At 44.2% G+C, this 25,652-nt stretch overlaps 1 protein-coding gene across 20 annotated transcripts in view; it reads left to right on the forward strand.

The window, feature by feature from the left end:
• The window catches only part of MACF1 (microtubule actin crosslinking factor 1), a 330,003-nt gene extending 308,294 nt beyond the window's left edge, over window positions 1-21,709 (forward strand). For 12 of the 20 annotated variants that reach the window (XM_060089544.1, XM_060089550.1, XM_060089543.1 and 9 more), the window contains 9 exons: window positions 1,133-1,295; window positions 3,549-3,703; window positions 4,598-4,672; window positions 5,755-5,772; window positions 8,691-8,808; window positions 15,603-15,814; window positions 16,332-16,442; window positions 18,977-19,106; window positions 20,240-21,709. In XM_060089544.1, the coding sequence (XP_059945527.1) occupies window positions 1,133-1,295; window positions 3,549-3,703; window positions 4,598-4,672; window positions 5,755-5,772; window positions 8,691-8,808; window positions 15,603-15,814; window positions 16,332-16,442; window positions 18,977-19,106; window positions 20,240-20,496 (1,239 nt within the window). In that variant the 3' untranslated portion in view covers window positions 20,497-21,709. The remainder of the gene's footprint in view (window positions 1-1,132; window positions 1,296-3,548; window positions 3,704-4,597; window positions 4,673-5,754; window positions 5,773-8,690; window positions 8,809-15,602; window positions 15,815-16,331; window positions 16,443-18,976; window positions 19,107-20,239) is intronic. The other 8 variants (XM_060089552.1, XM_060089560.1, XM_060089561.1 and 5 more) reach the window with 3 other exon arrangements.
• Window positions 21,710-25,652: the final 3,943 nt, after the last annotated feature.

Consider the following 25,652-nt stretch of genomic DNA (forward strand, 5'->3'; position numbering starts at 1 on the left):
CGACCCTCCTTGGCACCTGGCCTTGGTTGAGGATCAGGGGCATAACTTTGCAAGGTTACCGCCAAGTGTGGAGCTTCTCACAAAAAATGACCATTACTGAGCCTTTTGTGTAGATATAAGCTACCCAATTCTGAAACGAGTAATTTTTTTATCGTCCTGTTATTCTATCAGTATTATTCTTCAGTAGATTATGGAAAGCTAATCTATTTTGAAGTATCATTAACCAATCTAAAAAATATAGTACTTCACTTCCTAGTTTCTAAAACAAATTTCTAATATCTTCTATATTTTTTTATTTGTGCATATCAAAGCAGCTATGCCCAGAAGTGAGTGTTCTGTGTTTTCTGTTGTTATTTCTGTAGATCCAGTTGAGTTTTAAGCATATTTGGTTTTGGCTTTTTCTTTTTTCCCCATTCCTTCCAACTTTGGAGTTTGAAAGACCAGGGGGAAAACCGCTGCACTGTTTAAGTCATTCTGAGTCTGTGTCACTGACATAGTCCAAGTAGCTCAGCATCATTCTGCCCACTGCATAGGCCTGCTGCCATCTACCAGGGCCAGATATTTAAAATGGGAGTCAGAAGGACAGTTCACTCCCTCTGCTGCCATCCCAAAGAAATGTGCTTGGGTGCGGGGCTGGATTCTTGATGCTTCCAACCGGAACTCAAATTATCTCAGAAGACCAGTGGGGAGCGGGGCTGAGCCTCGAAAACATAGGCCTCTGTGTGATTACAGTTCCTTTCAAAATCACATAAGTGAGGAGTGCTGAGGATGTCTTTTCTGGGATAGAATCCATTCTCTTACATCTAAGGGGATGATCTTTTGAAAAAGTGCCAAGGGAAAAGCAAGGCTGGCTCCACCCATTCTTGTTCTGCGTGCTCCGTATTTTCCATGGTGGTTGTTCAGTTACCGTTTCTCTCGCTGCTCCATTTTACCACAGCTCGTGTAAATAATCATGGCTTTAAGTGAAGGAGCCAGAGTGTGCGTTCCCAAAAGATGCAGTACACAGATATCATTGTTGGTCCCCCTCAAAAGGCCCGCATGGCTTTGCTGGATGTCTGAAAGTTTTCGTATGCTCTGGACAGGTTTGAAGGCCAAACAATAGGTCTTGTTGACATCTCTGATTTCTGTCTAGTTGAAGGAATTTGCCAACTTTGACTTTGACGTTTGGAGGAAAAAGTATATGCGTTGGATGAATCACAAAAAGTCTCGGGTGATGGATTTCTTCCGGCGAATTGACAAGGACCAGGATGGGAAGATAACACGTCAGGAGTTTATCGATGGCATTCTAGCATCCAGTGAGTCCAGTCATAATTCCTTGCACCTACTTTGTAGAAGCAGGCTATATTCTGGCTAAACAGTCTTTCTCAAGTTAAAGCTGTAGTCTTAGGGAAGAAGTAATGTACCTGCTTACTAAAATTGGTCTATTGTTTTGATGGAGGGAAGAACCTCCATCATTTTGCTGGGAATAAAAAAAGTGGGTCTGTTTGACACATTATGGCAAGCAAAACACATTCGAGGTACAGAAAAGAAGCTAACTCTTGTGAATAACGAGGTTCTAAGTACAAGCAGGCCTTGGAGATATTGCAGGTTTGGTTCCAGACCACCGTAATAGAGCAAATATTGCAATAATATTGTTTCCCAGTGCATATAAAACTGATGTTTATACTATACTGTAGTCTGTTAAGTATGTAGTAGCGTTCTATCTTAAAAAACGATGTACATACCTTAATTTAAAAATACTTTATTGCTAAAGAATGCTGACCATCGGCTGAGCCTTCAGCAAGTCATAATCCTTTTGGCAATAGTAACTTCAAAGATCATTGATCACAGGTCACCATAACAAATATAATAATGATGAAAAAGTTTGAGATATTGCAGGAATTACCAAATTGTGACACAGAGACATAAGGTGAGCAAATGCTGCTGGAAAAATTGTGCCAACAGACTTGCTTGACACAGGGTTGCCACAGACCTTCAATTTGTTTTAAAAGGGGGAGGGAGGGGGCCTCCCTGGTGGCGCAGTGGTTGAGAGTCCGCCTGCCGATGCAGGGGATACGGGTTCGTGCCCCGGTCTGGGAGGATCCCATATGCCGCGGAGCGGCTGGGCCCATGAGCCGTGGCCGCTGGGCCTGCGCGTCCGGAGCCTGTGCTCCGCAACGGGAGAGGCCACAGCAGTGGGAGGCCCGCATACCGCAAAAAGAAAAAAAAAAAAAAAAAAGGGGGGGGGGAGGGAGAATATCTGAAGTGCAGTAAAGCGAAGCACAGTAACATGAGGTACGCCTGTTTTTTAAAATAAGTTTTTTACAATATCAGTTTCTCAATAGGAATTCAGATTAAATTTTTATTCCTTCCAGTTCTATTGAGATATAAGTAGCATACAGCAGTGTATAAGTTTAAGATGTACAGCATAATGATTTGATTTACAGACTATGAACTAATTATCACAATAAGTTTAGTGAACATCCATCATCTCATAGGTACAAAATTAAAGAAATAGAAAAAAATTTGTTTTCCTTGTGATGATAACCCTTTGGATTTACCCTCTCAACAACTTTCATATGTAACATACAGCAGTGCTAATTAATTATATTTATCATGTCGTACATCACGTCCCTCATGATGTCAGTTTCTGGCATCTGCATAACGGCTTACAAAATGTATGATCGCATTTATTTTCAACAGAAGGAATAAGGCATAAAGTTGTAAGTGACTTGCCAAGATCACAAAGCACATCTCACAGCTGTGTTACTTCACATGGGCGGCCCAGGAAGGCCTGTCTGGAGATAATATTTGAGCTGAGACCTAGGTGACGATGAGGATCCAGCCATGTCAAGATTTCAGGGGAGAGATAGAGGCAGAGCCCCAGCAGATATAAAGTGCTGAGATGGGAACGAAGTTGGCATGTTCTAGGAATGGAAAGGTTAACACGGCTGGAGTGTCATGACCTTAGAGATGGTAAGATGTGAAGTTGGAAAGGTAGGAAACAGCCATTAATGCAGGGCTTTGTTGGCCAACAGGAACGGATCAGATCTTATTCTAAAGACAGTGGGCAGCCAGCAGAGGTTTCCATCTGAGAGACAGTATAGTCCAGCTTACATTTTAATAAGTCACTCTGGCTATTGTAAACATTCACACTCTGGAAAGCAGTTGTCAGGAACCCAAGGCAGTAATCTAAATGTAGAAAAACTTTATCCTATTAATTCCAAATGGTCACTCTCCTGAAATAATCTATATATCCAACAACAGTGGAGTGCATAAGTAAATTCTGAAGTTTGTTGCTAGGCCTCTGGTTTTAAATTGCATTGGGAGGGGGGTAGATGAGTCTATAAGCTAAAATGCCAAAAAACTTGAGTATGCTCTGTGTAATATTTTTTTTGGTGATTTTTATCTTCTTTATGATATATTTTCTAAGTTTTCTAAAAGGAGTATGTACTGTTTTCCAGAAAAAAATCAAGACAAATTTTTTTTAAAGAAGTGTTTATATAACCACCAACCAACCAAGTAAGCCCTCTTAGTTAATGTTCCAAAATGTGATTAATTTTCTCCAGAGTTCCCTACTACCAAGTTAGAGATGACTGCTGTTGCTGACATTTTTGACCGCGATGGGGATGGCTACATTGATTACTACGAATTCGTGGCTGCTCTCCATCCCAACAAGGATGCTTATCGACCAACAACTGATGCAGATAAAATTGAAGATGAGGTACGGGAAATAGTTGTATTTTGAGTACATTTTTGACCATAGGTTACTACTGTCCTGAATTTGGTTGGGTGTAATTGCCGTATCAGCCCTTCAGCGTGTCTGTTGGGAGGTGATCATCTGGAGTTCTTTTTGGGGATCCCCTTTTGGATGGTGTTGCCCCAGTGGATCTCCGACTCTTGAGTTGTAGCTCAGTCTCAATGAATTGTTACCTAAGTGAGTCACCTCTGTGTGGTGCTGTGCAGCTTGCAGGGAACCTTTCCAGGGCACCATGTTGCTTAGAACAGACTCATCTCTCAGTCCTGAGATCCTACCTCGGGATGCAGGAGAGCGTCTTCATGTGTAGCATTTAAGGGGTGAAACATAAAGTAATGTTTAAGATGATGTGTACCCACCAAACTTTCTGCCTAATTAAGAACTGTATCACACTGAAAATTGTATCACACCAAAAAGTGTGAATTCATTGGTAGTACATAGAGTTGATCCTGGGATGGGAGAGGCGGTGGGCCTGGTCTTGGAGAGTGGCTTGGAGCACCCCAGGACTGACTTCCAGGGAATTTTGGGCTCCTAGGTTGAAGTTTAAATCAGCTCATAGTTTGCTTTATTCGTCAGTTAATATTGATGCATGCGTATTAGCACATTGAGGAAATTTTGAAGCAGGATGGAAGAATGTGTTGTATCATTACTGGGGAATTTCTTTCATACTCAGCGTCTGAGTATCCCAGTTAGCGAGACTCACAATAGAAGACAAAACGCATGTGTCAAAAGCCTGAGATGCCTAAAAAATATGTAATGAAGAGCTTCTCTGATGACATATAAAAATCTTTGTTTCTCTGAAGAGGAAGTCTTGCTTTACCCTTCACACTTTTCTCTTTTTCTGTTGTTCACAACCAATAGGTCACAAGACAAGTGGCTCAGTGCAAATGTGCAAAAAGGTTTCAGGTGGAGCAAATTGGAGAGAATAAATACCGGGTAAGAAAGAGAAAACCAGTCCTTTGTGGTGGTCATTCCTGCTGTGTGGCCCTTACAGGTGAAAGCAGCCTGACACACAGCAGATGGCTGATCCCACCTTCCCGTTACCGATGCTTGGAGTACCAAAGCCAGTGGAGACTTGGAATACAATCAGTCTGTGGCCCTCACCTCTGTAGGTGCCAAATGTCAGGTGTCCTGTGGGCTGAGCTTTAGAGCCCCAGATAGTTGCATCTGGAAAATCATGCCATATCTAGCCAGCAGTAGCTTGTATGGGATCCAACATAGGAGACGTTTCAGAGCCCTCTCTTCACTGCCACACAGGTCTTTGAGGAAATGGAGGCACCTTTATCATAAGGAAGCAGTTATCTAATGACTGACCATTGCCCCCAGGGAGCTGGTCATTGTGAGCCCGAGTGGCTCGCAGGCTCAGAAAGGGCTGGAGAAGCTCCGTCCAGGCCCACAGGACGCTCAGCCTGCTCAGTAGTCTTCCCTGGAAAGCTGTGCCGAGCGAGGCCATAACTGACAGTGAACTGTGCTGTGTTTTAGCTTCTTTGGGGACCAGGGCGGGGCACAGAAGGGATCTATGACAAGACCCCTAAAATGTATCCAGCAGTTTGTCAGGGTTCTCTACAGTCCTAAGGAAGATCTAGGATTGTCAAAGAGGATTTAGATGGCCGGATGGCACAGTTACGTGCATGCAGTTAGGAAAATGAGGTTCCATTAGCACGTCACAACTGTCTTCAACTGTCTTCAAGGTCCAGCAGAGCCACACTGTGCTGCCCTGAGCTGGGGAGTGGAGTGTTGGGTGACTCTGCCTTGGATCCAGCCCAGGGTTTTGAGTTAATAAGGCTCCAAGCAATCTTATAATGGTTTTCTTTCTTTTTTTTTTTTTTTTTTTTTTTTAATTACCTGTGAGAGAAATGAGTTAACAAAGAATATGGTCAGTATGTGTCGTTCTGCTTGGAACTGGTAATGTGATTACATGATTTTCATTCCTTAGTGTTAATTTGACAAAACGTTCTTTTCTCTCTTTTTTTTTTTTCTCTTCCTTTTCCTCCCTCCTTTACTCTTACTGTCTGTAGTTCTTCCTCGGCAATCAGGTACAGTGTGCCTTGCAAACGTTCTTTTTGGTGGAAATGGTCTGTGTGGCTAATGCTGCCTGTTCTTTGCTGTGGGGAGAGGACGTAATCTGAAGCATGCCTGGATCACGTCTGGTGGTCTTACCAAGTGGAGAAACTAACAGCAGGGCTGGTATTGTAAAGCTGTCTCAGAAGCAAAAGGATAGAAGTATATATAATTTTCCATTTAAAATTAGATTGGCTGAAGACGATATTTTGGTGGGCTGAGTTAAAAGTAGTATGGTTCTGGGGAAGTTAAAGCTATGGTATCAATCCATTCCCACTTCTAAAAAAGAGCCCAGTCTTGTCAGAATACCAGACAGCACAGTTCTGATTTACAGCCAAGTCTTTTGACCGTTAACACAAATTTTATAATGCACACTAAGTCAGAAAAGTCTTAGGGTATTTAAGATACTGTGTTTAAATACCTTACTAAAATTTTAGTTACCTGTGCTTATGTTATATTTTATAATCATAAGGGATGTGAGAAGGAGTGTGGAACTCATACTTGGCTGTAGCCCGACGTTTGCCAATTATGGCCAGCCAGCATAATCTAATGGGATCAAATTAGACTTGCAAAGATTGAATGCTTTTGACTCCACTTGGTAACTCTAACCTTTTAGATCTTTTTGAGGGCTCTGGGGTCCTATGTCTTAAAGTGGAAGGAAGTTGCATGGGTAAAATTTGTCTTGTGATATGAAATCAGAAACACTAAGAGTTGATTTGAAGCCTTCAATCAAAGTTCCAGGCACTGCTTTAACCACCAACTACAGTAACATTCTGGGCCAGTGGGAAGAGCAAAGGATGGAAAGAAACTAAAGACAAGAACAGTCAAACTGGCTTTAAATAAATCATTGCATAAGAGTGCCAAGTAGTACCTAAAGGTTGTACCTGTTTGCTAATGACTGCATGTGGGTACCAGGGGCCCCCTTCAAGTGGCACCGATGTCCTCCCCTACTCCACTGACCAGCAGAGGGTCAAAGGGTTAGTTCCAACGTTTGGAACAGAATTACGAAGTTCACTTTATACACGAGGCACCTGAGGCCTTAAGGACCACCGTGCCAACAGTCACACAGCAAATGTTAGAGCAGTGACGCAGAGAAGGAAACAGAGCTTACTGTTGCCTCTAAGACTGTTAGGTCTTTGCCTCACTGGCAACCCCTCTCTGCCGGGTTTCTGCAGGTCCCTGTTTTTAGAGCTGCTATAACTCGTTCCACATTCATCTCTCTGGCCTCCCCCAGACACTTTGGCCCCCGGCTTGGGTCAAACCTCCTTTTCCCTATAGCTCAGTAAAAGCAAGTTAGAATCGTTCAGAGAGAGCTTCAGTAAGAAATTAAGGGGGAAACAAGAATGAAATCAATGGAGTTAATTCTAAAGGTTGACAAATAAATTACAGGGCACAGTAATGTAAGAATAAAGTACAGCTTGGGGTTCCTTCCTGATTCCCTCTGGAGGACACATAGGCCCTTACTTCCTTCTTCCCCTCACTTATCCAGAGAGGACCCCAAACAGTGACTCGGGCCGGCACTGCCCTTGGGTCTGGTGGAATCCTCAGTTCCTCCCAAGGGGCCTCCCCGTTCCCACGCATGGGGCCAGTGTCTGAGGGCAGCTTCCTTCCCGGGACAGGACCTTTATTCCCTCATGTTTCTGGGTCCCGACTTCAGTGCTCTTTACACTACACCATGCTGTGGCTGCAGTCACTTTGTATGAAAACCTAAAACCTGCATGAGATGAAAGATATAGGACCATTTTTATTTTCAAAGAAAAGGGCTTGGGTGGGGGATGATATTTTTTCAATCACCTTGCCTGTATAAACAGTGAGCTTGAATCAGTGCAAAGTAATACAGAGAATTACCACAGAAATATTAATTTTGAGGGGGGTTGGTTACGGGTCCTTCTTAAACATCCTTTCTGGCATTTTCAATTTTTGTGCCTTCTTTCAAAGTTATGGTTCTCCTTTATAACTTTGAAAATCCTAATTAAGTGATTAAATTACCCCCCTCAGCATTCTCCTTGAATTAAACAATTTTAGGAATTCCATTTCTCCAACCATATGTTTGATTTTTGTTTTGAGATCTCAGCATGATTCTCTTGTTACTTCTTAACTTTTATTTTGGGAAGAAGATAATTTATGCAGTGGGAAACTCCAGATGTTGATAGGGCTGGGAAGTAGGAATATTTGGCAAGAAAAAAAGGAAAAAAAAATATCAGAAAATCATGCTTGTTTTAACATCCCAAAATGATTGTTGAAAACTACTCACAATCAGCATGGTAGATTTAAATTTTAATTTCTTCAACTAAATTTTAGTATAAACGCTAATCATTTGTTCAGCTGAAGAAAATTTTCTGCTGGTGACAACACGATTAGAGAATACTTGGGGGTTTATTTCTGAAAATGATGTGGAAAATCAAATTTCCTTCTAAGCTTGTAATAATGATGATGCTTTGCAAGGTTTTCCTTGAGACTTGAAATATTATTTGCTGTTCTCCATTTAACTTTCGAGCACACTGTATTCAGAAGCTGACATCCACCTTATAGCTAGCTACCTCTTCTTTTATGGAAACAAGCTAGCTTAACAAAGAATTGTATCATTGGGTTTAAATTTGGGCAGAATCTCTAAAAGAATCAAAGTGAGCTAATGCCTTGTCTGTCCTCCTCCCTCCCCTTTGGAGCAAGGTCGCAACCATCAACAGTTAACTTTATCCGAACAGAAAGTATGTCAAGATAATGACCTTCAGCTTTTCCATGTTTTAAGTTTTTTTGTGAAAAATGCAAAATAGAGTTAAAATTGCCCCCAAACTGTGAAGTTGTCATTCTGTCTGAATACAGTCTGCTTAGGAAAGAAAGTCTAGCCCTGCTCTCGGGCGCCCTCGCTCACCATTTCCCCTTGGCCCTGCAGTTTGGGGACTCCCAGCAGCTGCGGCTGGTCCGCATCCTGCGCAGCACAGTGATGGTCCGCGTTGGGGGAGGATGGATGGCCCTGGATGAATTCCTAGTGAAAAATGACCCCTGCCGAGGTAAGAAGCCGTTCGTTCTGAGCTCGTGTTACTTGTTAGCTACACCCTCACCGCTCATCTTTCATGATTCCACAGGGTGTTGGTGGTGGGGTCTGTTTGCTGATTCTGTTGTTAAGCTGCCCAGGTGTCATCCCACTAGCACAGATTGGGACTCAGGGTGCAGGGCAGACCAGGGAGAGAGAGCAGGAGGGTGTGATGCTGTCAGGGGAGACGGGTTTCTAGGGACACACTAACGAGAATTGGGAGTTTATTGGTGTCATCAGATGTTTCTGTGTGAGGGGTTAAATTAACACCAGCCTAGAAAGAAGCCTATAAAGCCCTGTCGGTTCCATGTTAGTGCTGCAGATGACTTTGCCTGTAATTCCTGCATCTGAAACTCAGAGAGGGTATTGGGCCCCTCCTAGGCAGGGGAGGATTGGGAGCTCCCTTAACCAGGAGAGGAACAGAGAACACCTAGCAGTGAGCCTGGGCACTGCATTGTGAGGCATATGGTCACCTAAGTAAGTCCTTGGGGTCTCAGTCTGCTTCGACCTAAAAAGGCCCATAGGCCAAAGAGAATGGTTTACTCTTTTAGCCCAAAGGCCAAAGATAACAGTCAACTCAATGTGAGTGATGACATCTGCAGCTAGAGGCGTGTGAGGGCCGCAGCAAGCGGGGACGATCAGATTCCAGTTGTTACATCCCATTCAACTGCTCCTTTCCTTTCTCCTGTTAGCCAAGCTGCATGTGGGTACACAGGAGCCTCCCCCACTGTCTGCCAGTTTGTCTTTCTTGACCAGTTTCTGCGTTTCCTGCTCTGTTTCTTTGTGTTTATATATTTTTTATTCTAGTTCACCATCCTGGGAGTAAAATAAAGCGCTCTGATTCCAGCTCTTCGATTTCCAGTCAGTCTCCCATAGGTTGGCTTTTAAGCTTTGTCCCTCTTACCCACATCCCAGCCCGTTGAGAATGGCTTTGCTTTTTAAACTGTAGCATCTCTTGGCTCTGTGGTATCTGCTGCCTTTATGAATGCTTTGAAATAGCCAAACCATAGCTTTTCTAACTATTATAAGTTGACAAAACATAAAATATGCCTGTTGAGACAGTACCCATGGAATTTGTTCTGAGTTTCTGTTTATTTAACAAATACTTATAGCTTTGTATACCACACACTGTTTTATTTTAAGACCTTACAAATAATAACACATTTACACCTCTAGGAGGTGTAGCTACTATTATTATCTCCATTTTATAGAATAGGAAATTGAACCATAGGAAAGTTACATAACTTTCCCAAGGAGAGGCAGCTAATGGCAGATACAGGATTCACATCCAACACAGTCTGGCTTCTGACCCCCATGCTGTGTCTCAGATGCTAACATACCCACCACCACCCCTTTTTACATGTGTTTTACTGGTTCCAACTGCATAATTAACTTAGTAAGGCTTACTTATAAACCGAGCAGAAATGTTTACAATACTGTTATGTCACTTCTTTGGAAGCGATTTATAGTCAGAATCTGAAGCATTTGAAGCTAAAGGTTCTCACATGAATTCAGATACGCTCATGAATTAGTTCCTCTTAACTCATTCTGCATTTACTCCAATAAACCAGAGTAATAATAGAGTAATAATTTTCATTAGGATTTCCTTTTTATAAAGTAGTCTTAAAAACACCTATTCTGATAAAAACTAGAGCGGGTTTAAATTAGTTTTAGAACTTAATTATATTGCAAACCAATTTCTTTGATATAAAAGTGCCCTCTGATTGTTTTAAATGAGGAACTATCTATATATATATATATATATATATATATATATCTTTAACCTTAACTCAGTAAAGCAACATTATTCCTTTCCAAGTCTATTAATAAGGTTTTATTTTTCATGCTGTGTGTGATTGAACTAAATAAACAAAAGAGATACTGCATGTGACATTTTGGAATCTTTGACTGCCTGTTTGCTGCCTGTTGTACTTGCTCTCTTTACGATAACATTGTGCTGCTGGCCAAGGAGAACACTGCTTGCTTTTTCCTTATCTTGTTAGCTAGACATTGGAACCCCAAGGAGATTTGGGAGGGCCATCTAGGAGCTATTTTCTATGGAACATAGTAGCCTTTTTCAGCATCCCTTGGAGCAAACAAGGTAAGGCTTTCCCCTGTGCCTTTCCAGGAATGCCCTCACCCCAATTCCATTGACTACAGGGTCAAGAACTCCCAGCAGTCTTAGATATCATAATCCTACCAGTGAGGGACAGGATGAGCTACATCTAAGCAAATAAAAAATGGTGCTACGAGGGGAACACTTAAAGGCCCAGGTGGACGTAATACATGACTTAGAAGGGCATGAACATCACAAAGAGAAAAGTTCCTTGAGGCTACCTAGGGTTCTGTGAGGATTACTGTGGCTTATAGAAGCACCACTTGGGGTGGATTTTTTTTTATTCATTTGGGTTTCATTTCCTTGGCTCTCTGCACCATAGAGAATGTTATTCTGAGGACAGTACCAAATGTATATGACAGGGTTATAATACCAGTGCTGCACAATCGTGTTATCTGCCTTTACACAGTTGTTTAAGAAGATGAAAGTTGTCTCAGACTGCACGTTGCTTTAGCCAAATGTAAAAGGTAAAAGTATTCAACTAGGTAGGTTCCTGGTGCTGCCAAAATTCACTTTCTGAATTGAGCCATGGCAAAGGAAATCATGATGTTTGGATGGAGGTAAAACAACGTCCCTGCCTAATGAATAGGTGCACATTTACCCTAGGGTTCCGAGAATGTTTCTGAGCATTAGACAAATTAATTCCCCAAATTTTACTGAAAATCTAGAAAAACTTTATGAGGATTTAAAAGACACAATTTGGCTTAGAACTGATTTTTTATTATTATTATGGTAAAATACACATAACATAAAAACTTACCGTCCTAACCATTTTTAAGTGTACAGGTCAGTAGCATTAAGTACATTCACAGTGTTGTGCTACCATCACAATCACCCATCCACAAAATTCTTCATCTTGTTATACCGAAACTCTACCCATTAAACAATAGAACTGAATTTTAACTAACAAGCCTGTTCCAGCCAACATCGGTGGCCAGCAGTAGTCTCTTAGAAAATCGTGGTCTCTCTGGTGGTTGAAAAACTGAACTTGAAATGGCTGTCTTTGGGGTCTGGCCCCCAAGATGTGATCTTCAAAAAATCATGGTCAAATGCGTTTGGGAGACACTGGGTTAAAACTAAACAGGTTTCTTTGCTGCAGGACTTCTCGGAGCTTATAAAATGCTGATTGATTGCATTAGAGAGAGAAATGTAGAATCCAGTGTTTACTAAACTGCTCTTCATAGGAAACCCCTCAAAAACCTCAGTTTGGGAAATTCTGCTGCAAGCAATGAAAGACCATGGAAAGATTTGGAGCTGTTTAGAGAGATCAGGTTTTTATTTAGAAATTCAGTGTGGGGAATGAGGAGTGAGGGAGGGATGGGGTTAAGATGAGAAGCAAGGAGACCATTTGGAAGCCTGTTACAGTGGTCCAGGGTGGAGGAGATACTCCATGAACCATGTAATTGTAAGGGGTACAGGGAAGGCTCGGGGATTCAAGAGGCATTAGAAGGTGGAATCAATAGTAGACTGAATTGCCATCAGGAGGGAGGGACCTACATCAACAACCAGGTTTCAGGCTTCACTCGTGTCTAATCAGTTAGATGTAAGGTCCTGGCATCCAGGAGAGGTCTATGCTAGGGATGTATTTGAGAGTTAGGCAGGACCGTATGATGGCGCTGACGTCTCAGATGCCTGAACTCATCACCAGGTCAAAAGTCTAAGGGAGAACAACAGGACTGTGGGTGGAACCAGGGGAACATTGGCGTTTAAGAAGTGGGTGGGATGGAGTAGTCAGGAGAAGGGGGAGAGGCAGGAGAGCGGGGGCCCTGGAAGCCAAGGGAGGAGAGTGTTTCAAGAACAAAATAGTAACTCCCCCGAGTGCAAATGACAACAGCAGAGAGGTGTTTTTACCCGTCAAATTATCAAGTTTTTACCTGACACATACACGTGTGTACACACACTCTCAATACAGCGAGCATTGGCCGGAGTGAAGTAAATTGAATATATTCATACATTATTTTTGAGAGTGTACATTGGTATAAAATTTTGCAGATCAGTTGAAAAAACCTTCAGTGTGCATCCCTTCTCCCCAGCAGATCCACTTGTAGAAATTTATCCTAAGGAAGTCATCATGGGTGGGCACAAAAACTTTTTACAAGTAGTTTGTCACAGCGTTGTGTACAGTGTTTTAAAAATTGTGAACAAAATACAAGGTTGGTGAAATAAATTATGTCGATATGATGAAACAATACTTTGCAGCTAGCTGAAGTTATGCAAGACACCTCAGGCATGGAGGAATGTTTCTGATATTTTGTATCTTTTATATATATATATATATATATATATATATATATATATATATATACACACACATATACACACACAGTTGTGCAAAGGAATAAAGACACCAACATTTTAATAGTGCTGTCCCCTAAGATTAAACAATTTTTATTCTTTGTACTTTTCTGTAGATCTCAACCTTTCTACAATCTAAAAGCATCCCCCTGAGGCAGAAGTTGTCCGTAACCTTTGCCAGTAGTTAAACAGTAGTGTGGTGGGGAAGGAAAGGCGGAGTGGGATGAGCTAGCGTAGATGAATGCAAGGAGCTGGGCCAGGCAGAAGGCAGCTCAGGTGGAACACCTTGGTTCTGGTCCCAGTTCTGCCACAGCATTCCTTGACCTCAGCCTCTGAATGCTTCAGTTCCTTTGTGACATGGGAATGCTGACTGGTCACTGATAACAGTCAAGTGCAGTATTACACGTGATCACACTCTGTAAACTGTACAGTGCATGGGGAACATGTTATTATCGTCACACTTAAAATGTCATTGCCCTCATCTGCAATGCCATTTCAGAGTCTTCCTCTTGTGTCACTGTGTTGTTTTCTGGGAGGGTGGGCTCAGTGAACTGTTAAATCTCTACTAGGTTTAAACCACACGTCTGAAGTTCTTTATGGCTTAGGGCCATAAACACTTCTTCTGGGGTCCAAGTCCTCAGCTGAGTAATGATTTCCACTTGTCCCTGTTAACTCAGTGCTTGCTGTGTGTCCACCCTTGTGCTTGGCCCTTTAGCAAACATAAGATAAATGAGTGTTTAGCGATGTGGAATCTTACTGAAGTACCCAGGTTAGCGCTGAAGGAAATTCTCTTTGAGAACTGGACACTGAGGAAAGTGCTGGAGTTTGAAAAATGGATGAGTAGGGAACAGAGGGCCAAGGAATGAACCTTGAAGGGCACGTTCTGTTGGGGCCTAAGAAGGGAGGAGACAGCTTAGCATTCCAGGGACCAAAAATCCTAGACCGTCCAGACAAGAAGGACTCTTGGACATCAGTGAGCCTGATTGATCACCTCTAGTGAGCCTGAGGAAACGGAGGCCCAGAGCAGGACGGATCCCAGTTGGGGGTGGAGCCTGGACTGTAATTCAGGGGTTTTGATAATGCAAGTTAGTCCTTTTAACCTCATACTTTGATATGTTATGTCAACTGAGTATATTGAAAAGAATTTTGGTTTGATTTAGGAATTTAGAACCTCTCTGCTTAGACACTCATGCAACCTGATTTACAATCTGATGCTACCAAGATTCCTCAAATTTCTTGAGGACATGTGGAGTTGGGCAGGAGAGGGTAGGCACAATTACCTGAAATCTTCTAAACTTGTAGTTTCTGGCCAAAGTAAAAAATCTAATATAGGAAAGAAAGACAAATACTTTGTTTCTAATGGTTCCCTTTTCCCAGGCTTTACCAGCAGTCCTGTTCGTTTAGATCTATCTAGTACATCCTAAAAAGTGAGCAGCTTGGGGATGAATGAGCAGACAGAAGGTGATTGCAGAATAGCACCGAAACAGTGAGGAATAATCTAAGAACACATTCCAGAGGAATTATTTCTTCTAAATTCATAACGTCTTTCACATTTAATGTTTGTGTTGGCTGTACTTGGTATCTTCTGACCGAATCCAGATTTTGGGTTCTGGTCTGCTGGCTCCAGGAGGCCCCAGGACAACACTGTTGGCCTTCAGTGGTGTTTCCAGACTCTCCAGCTGGATGTCCCTCTCCCACTGCAGGCGTGCCTTCAGCTTCTCATTGCTTTCAGCTTTTGACTTAACGGTTTCTCACTGGCAAGTTTTGTGCATGGTCTTGATCTCTCTCTCTCCTCCCACATGTTTACTTCTTAATGATTCAGTCCAGATCTTTTTACTGTCCTGAGTTCCTGGACCCCTTTCTTTAATATTATTATCGACTGAATTCAAATAGAAGAGTCTAGGTGACGTCAATTTCAATGATCTGTTTTTCTCTACTATTTCATTACCGTGTATCCTGCAACAGTTGAGCAAAAAGTACACATGTACTATGAGAGAGAAAAGAGGGGTTTTGATTTAACCTCAGAGGTTTGTGAACTGCTTCATCTCCTTTCTCTTGACCCCAGGGGACAGTGGCAAGGCAAGATCGTGACCACAGCATGGGATGGTGCTTTGTACACAAAGACTTCTTTATTACAGCAAACCAAGGGGCTTATTAGTTAGTGTGTCTGCTGTGGGTAAGAATCATGACAAGGCTGATAAATCATGAATTTATCCCTATTCTAAAAGAATCCACAGATGGTACTAAACCTATAAGTTATATAACTGTTATCATGGGGTCAAGCATCTGTATGACCATCGAAGATATATTTTTTTTCAAGGTTAACTGTTACTGTATGTGTGTGTTTATTCCCTTTTTAGCACGAGGTAGAACTAACATCGAACTTAGAGAGAAATTCATCCTACCTGAGGGGGCATCCCAGGGAATGACCCCTTTCCGATCACGGGGCCGAAGGTCCAAACCATCTTCCCGGGCAGCCTCCCCTACCCGCTCCAGCTCAAGTGCTAGTCAGAGTAACCACAGCTGTACGTCCATGCCGTCTTCTCCAGCCACCCCAGCCAGTGGCACCAAGGTACGTACAACCTGCAGTGTGACCTTCCCCGCTCCCAGCTTTGCGGATGTCCATTGTTCAGTGTAGCCTCTGAAAGACCCCAGTGAGGAGAGGCACTTGAAGACATGCAGACCAGGCTGGTCAAGCCCTAGTGGTACACAGATCCGGACCTTTAACATGACTGAAGAGGACATTATTAAATAGGAACTCGGGTTGTTAAGTCCAAAGCGCTTCTTTCCACATATTCCCATTTTGAGTTTGAGTCCATCCAGTTACTAATCCTGAAAATCCAGGCACTGTCTGTGCTGCTGGAGCTAACAGAGAAGTTTGTTGTTACGACAGGTGATGGATGAAGAATGCTGTTGCCTTTCTGCCTGGTCCCTTTCATCCCGTTGGACTGATGCGCATTTTATTTTGTCTTCTGTTTCTTTAAAATTTAGTGTCTTCTATTTATTTATTTTTTTATGTTCCCAATTTGCTCCCTTTCTGTTCCATTTTCAATTATTCCCATCCTTCCCTTTGGATTTCCGTTTCACAGACTCCACTTCACTTCTCTCGCTGTTATGACAAACCCTGGTTGGTAAACAGTAAAGCTGGCACCCCTGTCAGGGACAGCCACTATCCTGACCTCCAGCTGCCCAGCCCCGAGGTAGAGTATGGCTTTGCTGACTAAGGACACAGTCAAGACCAGGCCCTCGCTCATGCCGAGGACTTGACCAGCTCTTCTTCCTGACACGAGTCCATGCTCTTTTCCATCTCTGTGGTGCTTGCTCTCACAGCTGATTCATCTCGTCCAGTGTTTTTCAGGGGTTTCTAACTCGGATTCACCAGAATTGGAGATAAATAAGAGATGCCTAAGACTGGATTGTTTAACAACTTCCTAACAGTCTTTAGAATGATAATTTGTTCAGGGTGAGAAACAGTGGTCATTTGTGGTGATTTGTTTATTGATACTGTTTATAATCAGGCCTCTTGGAGCCTCCAAACGTCATATCTGACACACACGAGTTATGAACACTTGAAATTCAACGACGGTGCATGTTCAACAGTGTTCTGTCTTTGCTTAGGACAGAAGAGTGGCTGGGGGCCCCGCCTCCCGCCCGAGCCACATCCCCGGGTGGTGGTTTTGCCACAGTGGTCCGGGTGTGGGTGCTGTCTCCGTCAGCCAAACACAGTATCGGTGAACACTGCTCTGAGGCTCAGGTTTTAGCTTCGAATTCCTTGGCCTAGGCACTTGGGTTTCTATAGCCTTGATTTGAATACATATGCCAGCAATTAAGCATGTTCAAGTACAGTCATTAAAATGCCCAAGTACTGTTGGAAGAGCAGTGTTTCAGAAATAAAGTGTGGACTAGAGGCTTGTGTAATAGCACTACAATTTGCATTCTAGCTCCTGCTGGGAAACATTGGGTTCTTGTGCCGCAAAAGGTAGCATTGCCTTTAGTCATGTAAAGCTTCAGCCAATAAAAGCGGGAGGTACAAGAAGCCAATGCCCACGAATGGACTTGCTGCTTTGGGATTCATCCCACTCCAAGCTAAAGCTCCAATTCAGAAATACATCTGGCTTAGAATATGATCTGGGGACCCACTGACACTGAAACCCCACGACTCAACCTGCTTATCCTGCTTTTCTTCTCCTTTGATGGCTCCAGTTTCATGAAAGTCTCAAAAGTTCTAAAATTTTTAATGTTTTAATTATGAAGTGCCAATTCTCATAGGATTCTGATAGATCCGCATTTTTGTTTCATCTTAGGGTTTTACCTTTGGTTTCATTTCATTTCGAGGTTTCATCTTTCCTTACCCACTGGTGTTCTGCAGGCTGTGTCCTGACGTGGACGCCCAGCCCGGCATCTCTGGCGCCACGTCTTCCCAGCTGCAGTAGCTTCTGAAACTGGTGCTCTTCCTCCTGTGTGGGCCAGGAGGGTTTGTGCTGGAATGTTAATCCCTCTCTGTCGCTTTTGCTCTTTCTTAATAAATTAAAGATATAAGAAACACCATGCAATGGGTTGCTTTACTCTTCTCTTTGTATAAACATCTTAAAAGTCCTGGAAAACAACTTACACGATTGATTTCAAAGAAAAATTGGAATAGCACGCTGTGGCATGAGTGATACTTAAAACAGATTTAAAATATTCTTTCTCCAAACTAAATCTTTAAAAAAAAATACACTCAAATGGGAAATGGAGCTCCTATCAGCAGCAGTAATGATTATGTACATCTATCCAGCTCTTCTCCAGTTTAGGAAGTGCTTCCACACATGACTTATTCACTTAACAAGTTTTTATTGAGCCCCTCGCCTGTGCCAGACGTGGTATTAGGTGCCAAGGGTGTGACAGGGAACAAAACAAAATCCCTGCTTTTATGGAGTTTCTGCTTTAATACAAGAGATTCAGGCAACAAACAGGGAACTTTCCTGGGCTGTTACAGGAGGAAGAGCCAGGAGGCCAGTTGCTGCGGTGGACTGAACGAGAGGGAGTGTGGTAGGAATGGGGTCTGAGAGGCAGGACCCTGCCCTGGTTTCCAGAGGGAGAAGTGAAGGCACAGATGCCCATTTAGATAAGCCAAGAGCCCAGACCCAAGCTCAGTTCTTCTGGCCCCTCGTTCAGAGCCTTGTTCCTGATATCACAGCCCCACTCTTGTGTGTGCTTCTCCTAATCATTTATTTGATCAAGTCAAGTAATTTAATCTGCATTCTGCCAGTGAGAAAATAGAGCTTTACTTGACTGAAGTTACTGCATCTATCTAGTAGAGATTGGAGTGATATTTGGATCTCCATGTTAAATATTTGGGGTTAGGACTCATATGTCACATTTCTAATCCCAAAATTTGATACTTGGGAGTATTTGGATTTTTTTCCTTTACTCATTTACCATGTTTCTGTTTGTTATGACTACTATAATCTTAACATTTGAGGATTTTTTTTTTAAGTAGAAATTTGTCAGTAAGATAAAAGGTATTGGAAGACATTTTAAAACTTTTAATTGGGACATGAAACCTTTATTTTGGGAATCCTCAAAATACATGACCTAGGACACTTTCAAAATAAATCTTTGTTTTCCTGGACTTTTAATTGGCTTTTCAATTGATTAGACATAAGGAGGGCTTAAGTAGACCTTTTAAAGTGGAATTTCTACCAAAGATTACACCAAGTAAATATGACCTTTTTATTTTTATTTTTTTAAGATTATTCCATCAACAGGCAGCAAGTTGAAAAGACCAACACCAACTTTTCATTCGAGTCGAACATCGCTTGCTGGCGATACTAGCAATAGTTCTTCCCCAGCCTCCACAGGTGCCAAAACTAATCGGGCAGGTAAGTACCTGCCCCAGCATTTCTGCATCGGGATGAGGGTGAGGGGAGCGGCCAGGCTAGGAATTTGGAAACAGCAGCCTCTCAGCAATGCTTCACTGCTCCTCAAGGAGCAAATAATGAGAGTAGCACTGAGGTGTGATGCTGAAAGACAGCCCTGCAGATTTCCTGCCGACCTTGACTTCTTCTGTCAGTACAGGTAGCTCGAACCTTGCCTTCTGAGAGCAGATGCTCTCACAGCCAAAGCCAGACCACCTGTTCTTGACCAGAAATGATAGTATTTGAAAGTAGAAGGAAAAAAGGGCCTCCTGAAGCGGGGCCTTCCTCAGAAGCCCGTCCAGTATTGGACCTGGCAGTTTGCTAGTAATTTTTCCGACACCCCATGTTTGTTATCGCTGCTGGGGAGCTGAGAAAGTCAGGGAGAGATTACATCTGCTCACCTGTTGCTGTTCCTTTTGGGAGCCTAGGGATTTGGCTTCCGTTTCCTACCGTCTGTTTGCCATCCCTTCGCCCCCATTCTCAGTCTGCCCATGCAACTAGCAGGCTCTCTCCTCTGTGCCGAGGCCATGGGATAGCCCTGCTCGACTCCACCGCGGGGGGGTGTGAGGTAACAGTGCTGCTGATAGAAGCTGGTTTCTAATCCTCAGGACGCTTCTCAAGTAGAAGCACAAAGCCAGAAAGGGTTTCAGCAACTTCTGTGTAGGTGAGAGGACCGGGGTTCAGAAAGGCTGTGGTTTGCCCAAGGTCACACAGCATATCAGGTGGTATTAGGATCAGAACCCTGGCCTCTTGTGACAACCTAGAGGGGTGGGTTAGGGAGGGTGGGAGGGAGATGCAAGAGGGAGGGGATATGAGGATATATGTACACGTATAGCTGGTTCACTTTGTTATACAGCCGAAACTAACACAACATTGTAAAACAATTATACTCCAATAAAGATGTTTAAAAAAATTAATAAGTAATAGGAGATGCTGTACAGCAGAAATTAACGCAACATTGTAAATCAGCTATACTCTAATAAAAATTTTTTTAAAATAAAAGAACCCTGGCCTCTGGTAACTTGTTCCCCCCGCCGCCAGCCAACCCCGCCCAATGCTGTCTCTATTAAGTCTGTGGCTTTATTCTTAAATTCCAGACCCTAAAAAGTCAGCCAGTCGCCCTGGGAGTCGGGCCGGGAGTCGGGCCGGGAGTCGAGCCAGCAGCCGGCGAGGAAGCGATGCCTCTGACTTTGACCTTTTAGAGACGCAATCTGCTTGTTCAGACACTTCAGAGAGCAGTGCCGCAGGGGGCCAGGGCAGCTCGAGGAGAGGGCTAAACAAGCCTTCCAAAATCCCCACCATGTCTAAGAAGACCACCACTGCCTCCCCCAGGACTCCGGGTCCCAAGCGGTAACACTGCACAAGCACCCCCAAGCCTCTGTCCACTTTGAATCCTGCTCCACACATTGGGTGTATATTTATTCTGAATGGGAGAAGTTATATTGTTAAAAGTGTAAAAGAATAATTGTGTTATGAAGCTGCCTTATTTTTTTTCTTTTTGTAAGTTACTATTTTCATGTGAATATTTATGTAGATAAAATTTGCCTCCTGGTAACCCTGTAATGGATGGGGCCCAGAAATGAAATATTTGAGAAAAATAAGCGAACAGATCAAGATGCAAATGTGTATTAAAATTTTAAAAAGCCTCTAAATAGGGTTTCTGTGCGGTGCAGGGTTGTAAACCTGCTTTATCTTTTAGGATTATTCCTAAATGCATCTTCTTTATAAACTTGACTTGCTGTCTCAGCAAGATAAATTATATTAAAAAAAAATAAGAATCCTGCAGTGTTTAAGGAACTCTTTTTTTGGAAATCATGGACACCTCAATTAGCAAGAACTGAGGGGAGGGCACTTCTGACTGCTTTTTCCATTGTTTTTAATGTTGTGTAATTTTAGCTGAAGAGAGGGAACCTCATCTAGGTAATGTTTGCACATGATACAGCAAAAGGAGTTCATTGCAATACTGTCTTTGAATACTGTTTCAGTACTAGGTGTTTAAAGGACAAATAGCTGCTAGAATTCAGGGGTAAATGTAACTGTTCAGAAAACGTGAGAACATTGGGGTTTTTAAGAGTCCTGGTTTATAACTTCCTATCCAACCCGGCCACCAATAACTCCTGTGCTCACCGGGACCCAGGCCGTCGGCAAGGGGAGACTCCTTGGTGGCATCATGAATTACAGATTTGTTTATCTGCATTTTTTACTATTTATTTAAAATGGTCGATCAACTTCCCACAAACTGAGGAATGAATTCCACAAGCCTATTCTGAAAATGTGGACATAAAACACCCGCTCGTCCTTTAAAGGAGTTCACCAGCACACTTGTTAAGAAGTCCCGTTTGCTTCCGTCTTTTTTTTTTTGTGCGTAATAAAGTTAGCTGACCAAGTGATCATGAAGAGGGGCTGTCTGGGGCTCCTGGTTTTTAGCTGCTGTTCCTCTTCAGCTCCGACCACGTTGCTGTGTGATTATCTCAATTGATTTTAATTGAGGCAGAAACTGAAGCTCTACCAATGAACTGTTTAAAAACAAGACACACTTTTGTATTAAAATTGCTTGCAGTAACAAATATTTTGTATTTCCTGCTTTACTTCTGAACCATTACCTTATGTATAACATATTACTCTTTTAGGTACTTCAGTGCATTATTCAAATCCAAATATCTTGATGGATAAATTATGGAGCTCATTAATAGATTTTTTCTTATATATTTTATCCTCATTAATTTTATTTAACAAGGGAACAAAGGATCAGACTGTTGTTAATGTAAATCTGTAGGGCTATCTGGCCCACTTACATGATTAAACAAATAACCAGTATGTAAGAAGATTTTTGTTTTAGAAATCACAGGTCCTGGGTTTTGAGAGAATGGGGCCAGTTTCCCACAGTATGCTGCTATTTCTGGTTAAATGGTAGAATTCCAGAGGTAGAAACAAAATTGGTCATCAAATCTCACCTCCTTTGTTTTACAGAAGGAGAAATGAATGGGAAAGTGGGTGAGAAAGTGATCTGCCTGAGATCACATAATGAATAAATGGCAGAAGAGGACCTTGAATCTAGTCCTTGGCTCCCTATCCAAGTCAGGCAGTTCTCTTCCCTCCAGTCCCTGGTTGGCTTTATAATATTTAGAACAGCCAAATATTAACTAATTCTGATGACAGGAATTAGACTAATAAATAACTAGCGGGCTTTCCTGGTGGTGCAGTGGTTGAGAGTCCGCCTGCCGATGGAGGGGACACAGGTTCGTGCCCCGGTGTGGGAGGATCCCGCGTGCCGCGGAGCGGCTGGGCCCGTGGGCCATGGCCTCTGGGCCTGCGCGTCTGGAGCCTGTGCTCCACAACGGGAGGGGCCACAGCAGTGAGAGGCCCGCGTACCGCAAAAAAAAAAAAAAAAAAAGAAATAACTAGAGAACTTGAGAGGTAAAAGGGGTTGAACATCAGCCGCCTGTGTTCTTGATCATTAGGCCATACTCCCCTTGTGATAGGGGAATTTGGTAATATGGACACGTTTGCCAAAGCTGTTTGAAGCCAAATATCCAGATTAAAAGGAATGTGCAGCCTGATGGATTCTGAAGGAAGTGCTTAGTGTATTCTCCATGGAATTGAATAACTTCAGGCTGCCAGAACTTTGTAGGGTGGTGTTTTCACCCAAATCTGCTTCCCCCCCTCGGCCTCCTGGCTGCAGAAGCATGCTGAAAGGAGCTTGACTTCCATCTTCTCAAAGTCTGGACCATGGTCACTTGTTTTTCTTACTAAGTAATTCAGGTTTTCCCTCAGTCTTTGCAACAAAGCTCAGCTAGTGGTGCAATCTGCAGGAAGTGTATTTCCATTCAGTGAACACCTGTGTGCAAGACCATGTGGGAAACATAGGGATGGCAGGAAAGGGGTTAAAACTGCAGTTCTGGGCTTCCCTGGTGGCGCAGTGGTTGAGACTCCACCTGCCGATGCAGGGGTCACGGGTTCGTGCCCTGGTCCGGGAAGATCCCACATGCCGCGGAGCGGCTGGGCCTGTGAGCCACGGCCACTGAGCCTGCGCGTCCGGAGCCTGTGCTCCACACAGGAGAGGCCCCAACAGTAAGAGGCCCGCATACCGCAAAAAAACAAACAAAAAAACTGCAGTTCTGTGATACAAGTGCTAAATAAGTAATGCAAACTTGGTGTCTGCTAGGATAGATGAGGGCAGGTTCTGGGGCTTTGAATAACAATAGCTAACATGTATTGAGTGCTTCCTGTGTTCCAGTCACTGCTAAGTGCTCTGTGTATATTCTCATGTAATTCCCATCACAGTCCTACAATCGTGAGCCTTACTGACAGATGAGAGACAGCCTGAGAGAGGTTCAGTAACTTGCCCAAGGTCACAGAGTTGCCAGGTGGCTGGGGAAGCCCTTGTTTGACACAACTTCCTCCAAGAAACCTTCCCCATGTCAGTTCCCATCCAGTTGAGGAGTTCCAGGATTCCACTCGCAGATCGCCTGTCCCCACTTCCTCTGCCTATCTGGGCACTTTGCCAGCTCCTCTGTCAGAGCACAGCCTCTGTTTTGCCTTCAAAAAGACTGCATGTTCACCTGTCACCCCTGGGGTGACCCCTGGGAGCCACTAGAGGGCAGGGAGCTGGTCAGCTTCATCTCTGGCTCAGGGAACAGCACGGAGCAGCACCGCTGGTTTATGGGAATGTGAGGCCATTGTTTAAAGAGCACAGCCATCTCCACTCATCCTAAATTGAGATAAGTGACTTCTGTGAATCAGACCAGCACTGGGCTGCTTGCAGTCTTGCTGGGAGGCCAGCATTTTACAATACACAACTGGAGAATTACAGGCTAGATCTGAGACCTCCAATGATGTATGGACTCGGGAATGCAGAAGGATGCCCAGGGACAGTGAAGGGGGCAGGAGATTCAGAGACCCTGACCAACTCTGACAAGGGAACACCCCCTTGACTCTGCCCCCTGCCTCTGCATGCAGTCACCAAGCCCTGTGGATTTGCCCTCCTAACAGCCCTCCATTCCTCTAATGATTCTCCATTAGAGGATCATTGTCATCATCCCCTGACCCCTCCCATTACTGTACCTGTCTCCAACTGTGGGCCCTGACTCCAATCTCACTCCCTCCAATCCATAGTCCCCTCTGCATCCAGGCTCTGATCTTGCCTTGAGAACTTTCAATGGCTCATCTGCAGCATTCTCATCCAGCTTTAGCAGCCTGGTGGAGGTTTACCTGTTGAGTAAAAGGAAGACTAGGCATGGACTTAAGTCACCAGCAAATGATTGGATTTAAGATTTGATATTTTTTAAGTTTGAAGTGATCTTGGGGAAATGTGAATTTTACTGGACATCATACCTTTATTTTGAAGTTTAATCTTGAACCCACGTTGGGACGCCATAACCATCTGCTGTCCAGAGCCCCTCACCTGGCCATTTGCCCCCCAGGCTCTCCAGCCTCCACTGAACAGCTCACCTGCATGTGCCCACCTGCTGCAGCCCAGCTCCAGTGCTGTGTGACCTGAGGGAAGTCCCTTAACCCTTGTGGGCCTCAGTCTCCTCGTCTGTTAAATGAGGTGGGAGAGGGGCGGTTAGGTATCTACCCTATGACAACGTGTGAGCATGAAGAAATGGTACAGAACACGGCTGGCACACGGACAGTGCTCACTGTCACCTGCCACTGTTATGCTCCTTGGAGTCTCGGCCTTCGCACAAGCTATTTCCTCTGCCTGGAACATTCTCCTCCCACTGACCTTTCCTTCATCCCAAACAATTCCTTCCGGCATTCAGAGCTCAGTCTAAGTGTCTCTTCCCCTCAGCGCAGCGCCTTAACCATAAACGAATAAATGCGGTGAGAAGGCGCCTAGGGAAGAGCAGGGTGTGCAGAAGGGGGCTAGTCAATGGAGGAGTTTCCGTGAGGAGTCTTCTCTCGCAAGCCGCTGAGGGCCGTGACAATTCAGATGCGCAAAGGCTCAGGAACGGCACCAGAGCTCCTTGACCGGCGGGAGGCGGGAAGCGGGTGCGCGTATCCCGCGCGCGGCTGGACCGGCACCGGGGTCCGAAGTGCGCCCAGCCAGACCTAGTGGTGGCAGTGCGGCTGCTGGAGCTGCCGGGGCGGCCCGCCGGAGGCGCCAGCCGGGAGCGCGCGGAAGCCAGGCGGGTGGGCGCGCCAGGAGCAGTGACGGAGCCGGCGTCAGGTGTCCGGGAAAGAGCTCGCAGAGGCGCACTCAAGGGGACTGCGGGGAAGGCGCCAAGAGGCCAGCGAGGAGCTGCGGTGGCTGGGAACCCGGGCCCGGCTGCTGGCAGAGGGGTGTGCCCCACCCTCGGGCCTGCCTGTCACCCACGGGGCCCCTCTACCTCTAGACCCGACTGAGGCACTTCCGGTCCTGGAGCGACATTCGTGCACCAGGAGCGGCTGCCGGGTCACTCCTCGGGCCGGACCGAGAGTTGGGATGCCGCCCGGGCAGGGTGATCAAGGACACGCCCCGCGGGAGGGCAGGGTCCGATCTCCCCGAACCGCTCCACTACCCTGGGT

Source organism: Mesoplodon densirostris, chromosome 2, assembly GCF_025265405.1.
Source record: "Mesoplodon densirostris isolate mMesDen1 chromosome 2, mMesDen1 primary haplotype, whole genome shotgun sequence".
In the NCBI taxonomy this organism is placed as follows: domain Eukaryota; kingdom Metazoa; phylum Chordata; class Mammalia; order Artiodactyla; family Ziphiidae; genus Mesoplodon; species Mesoplodon densirostris.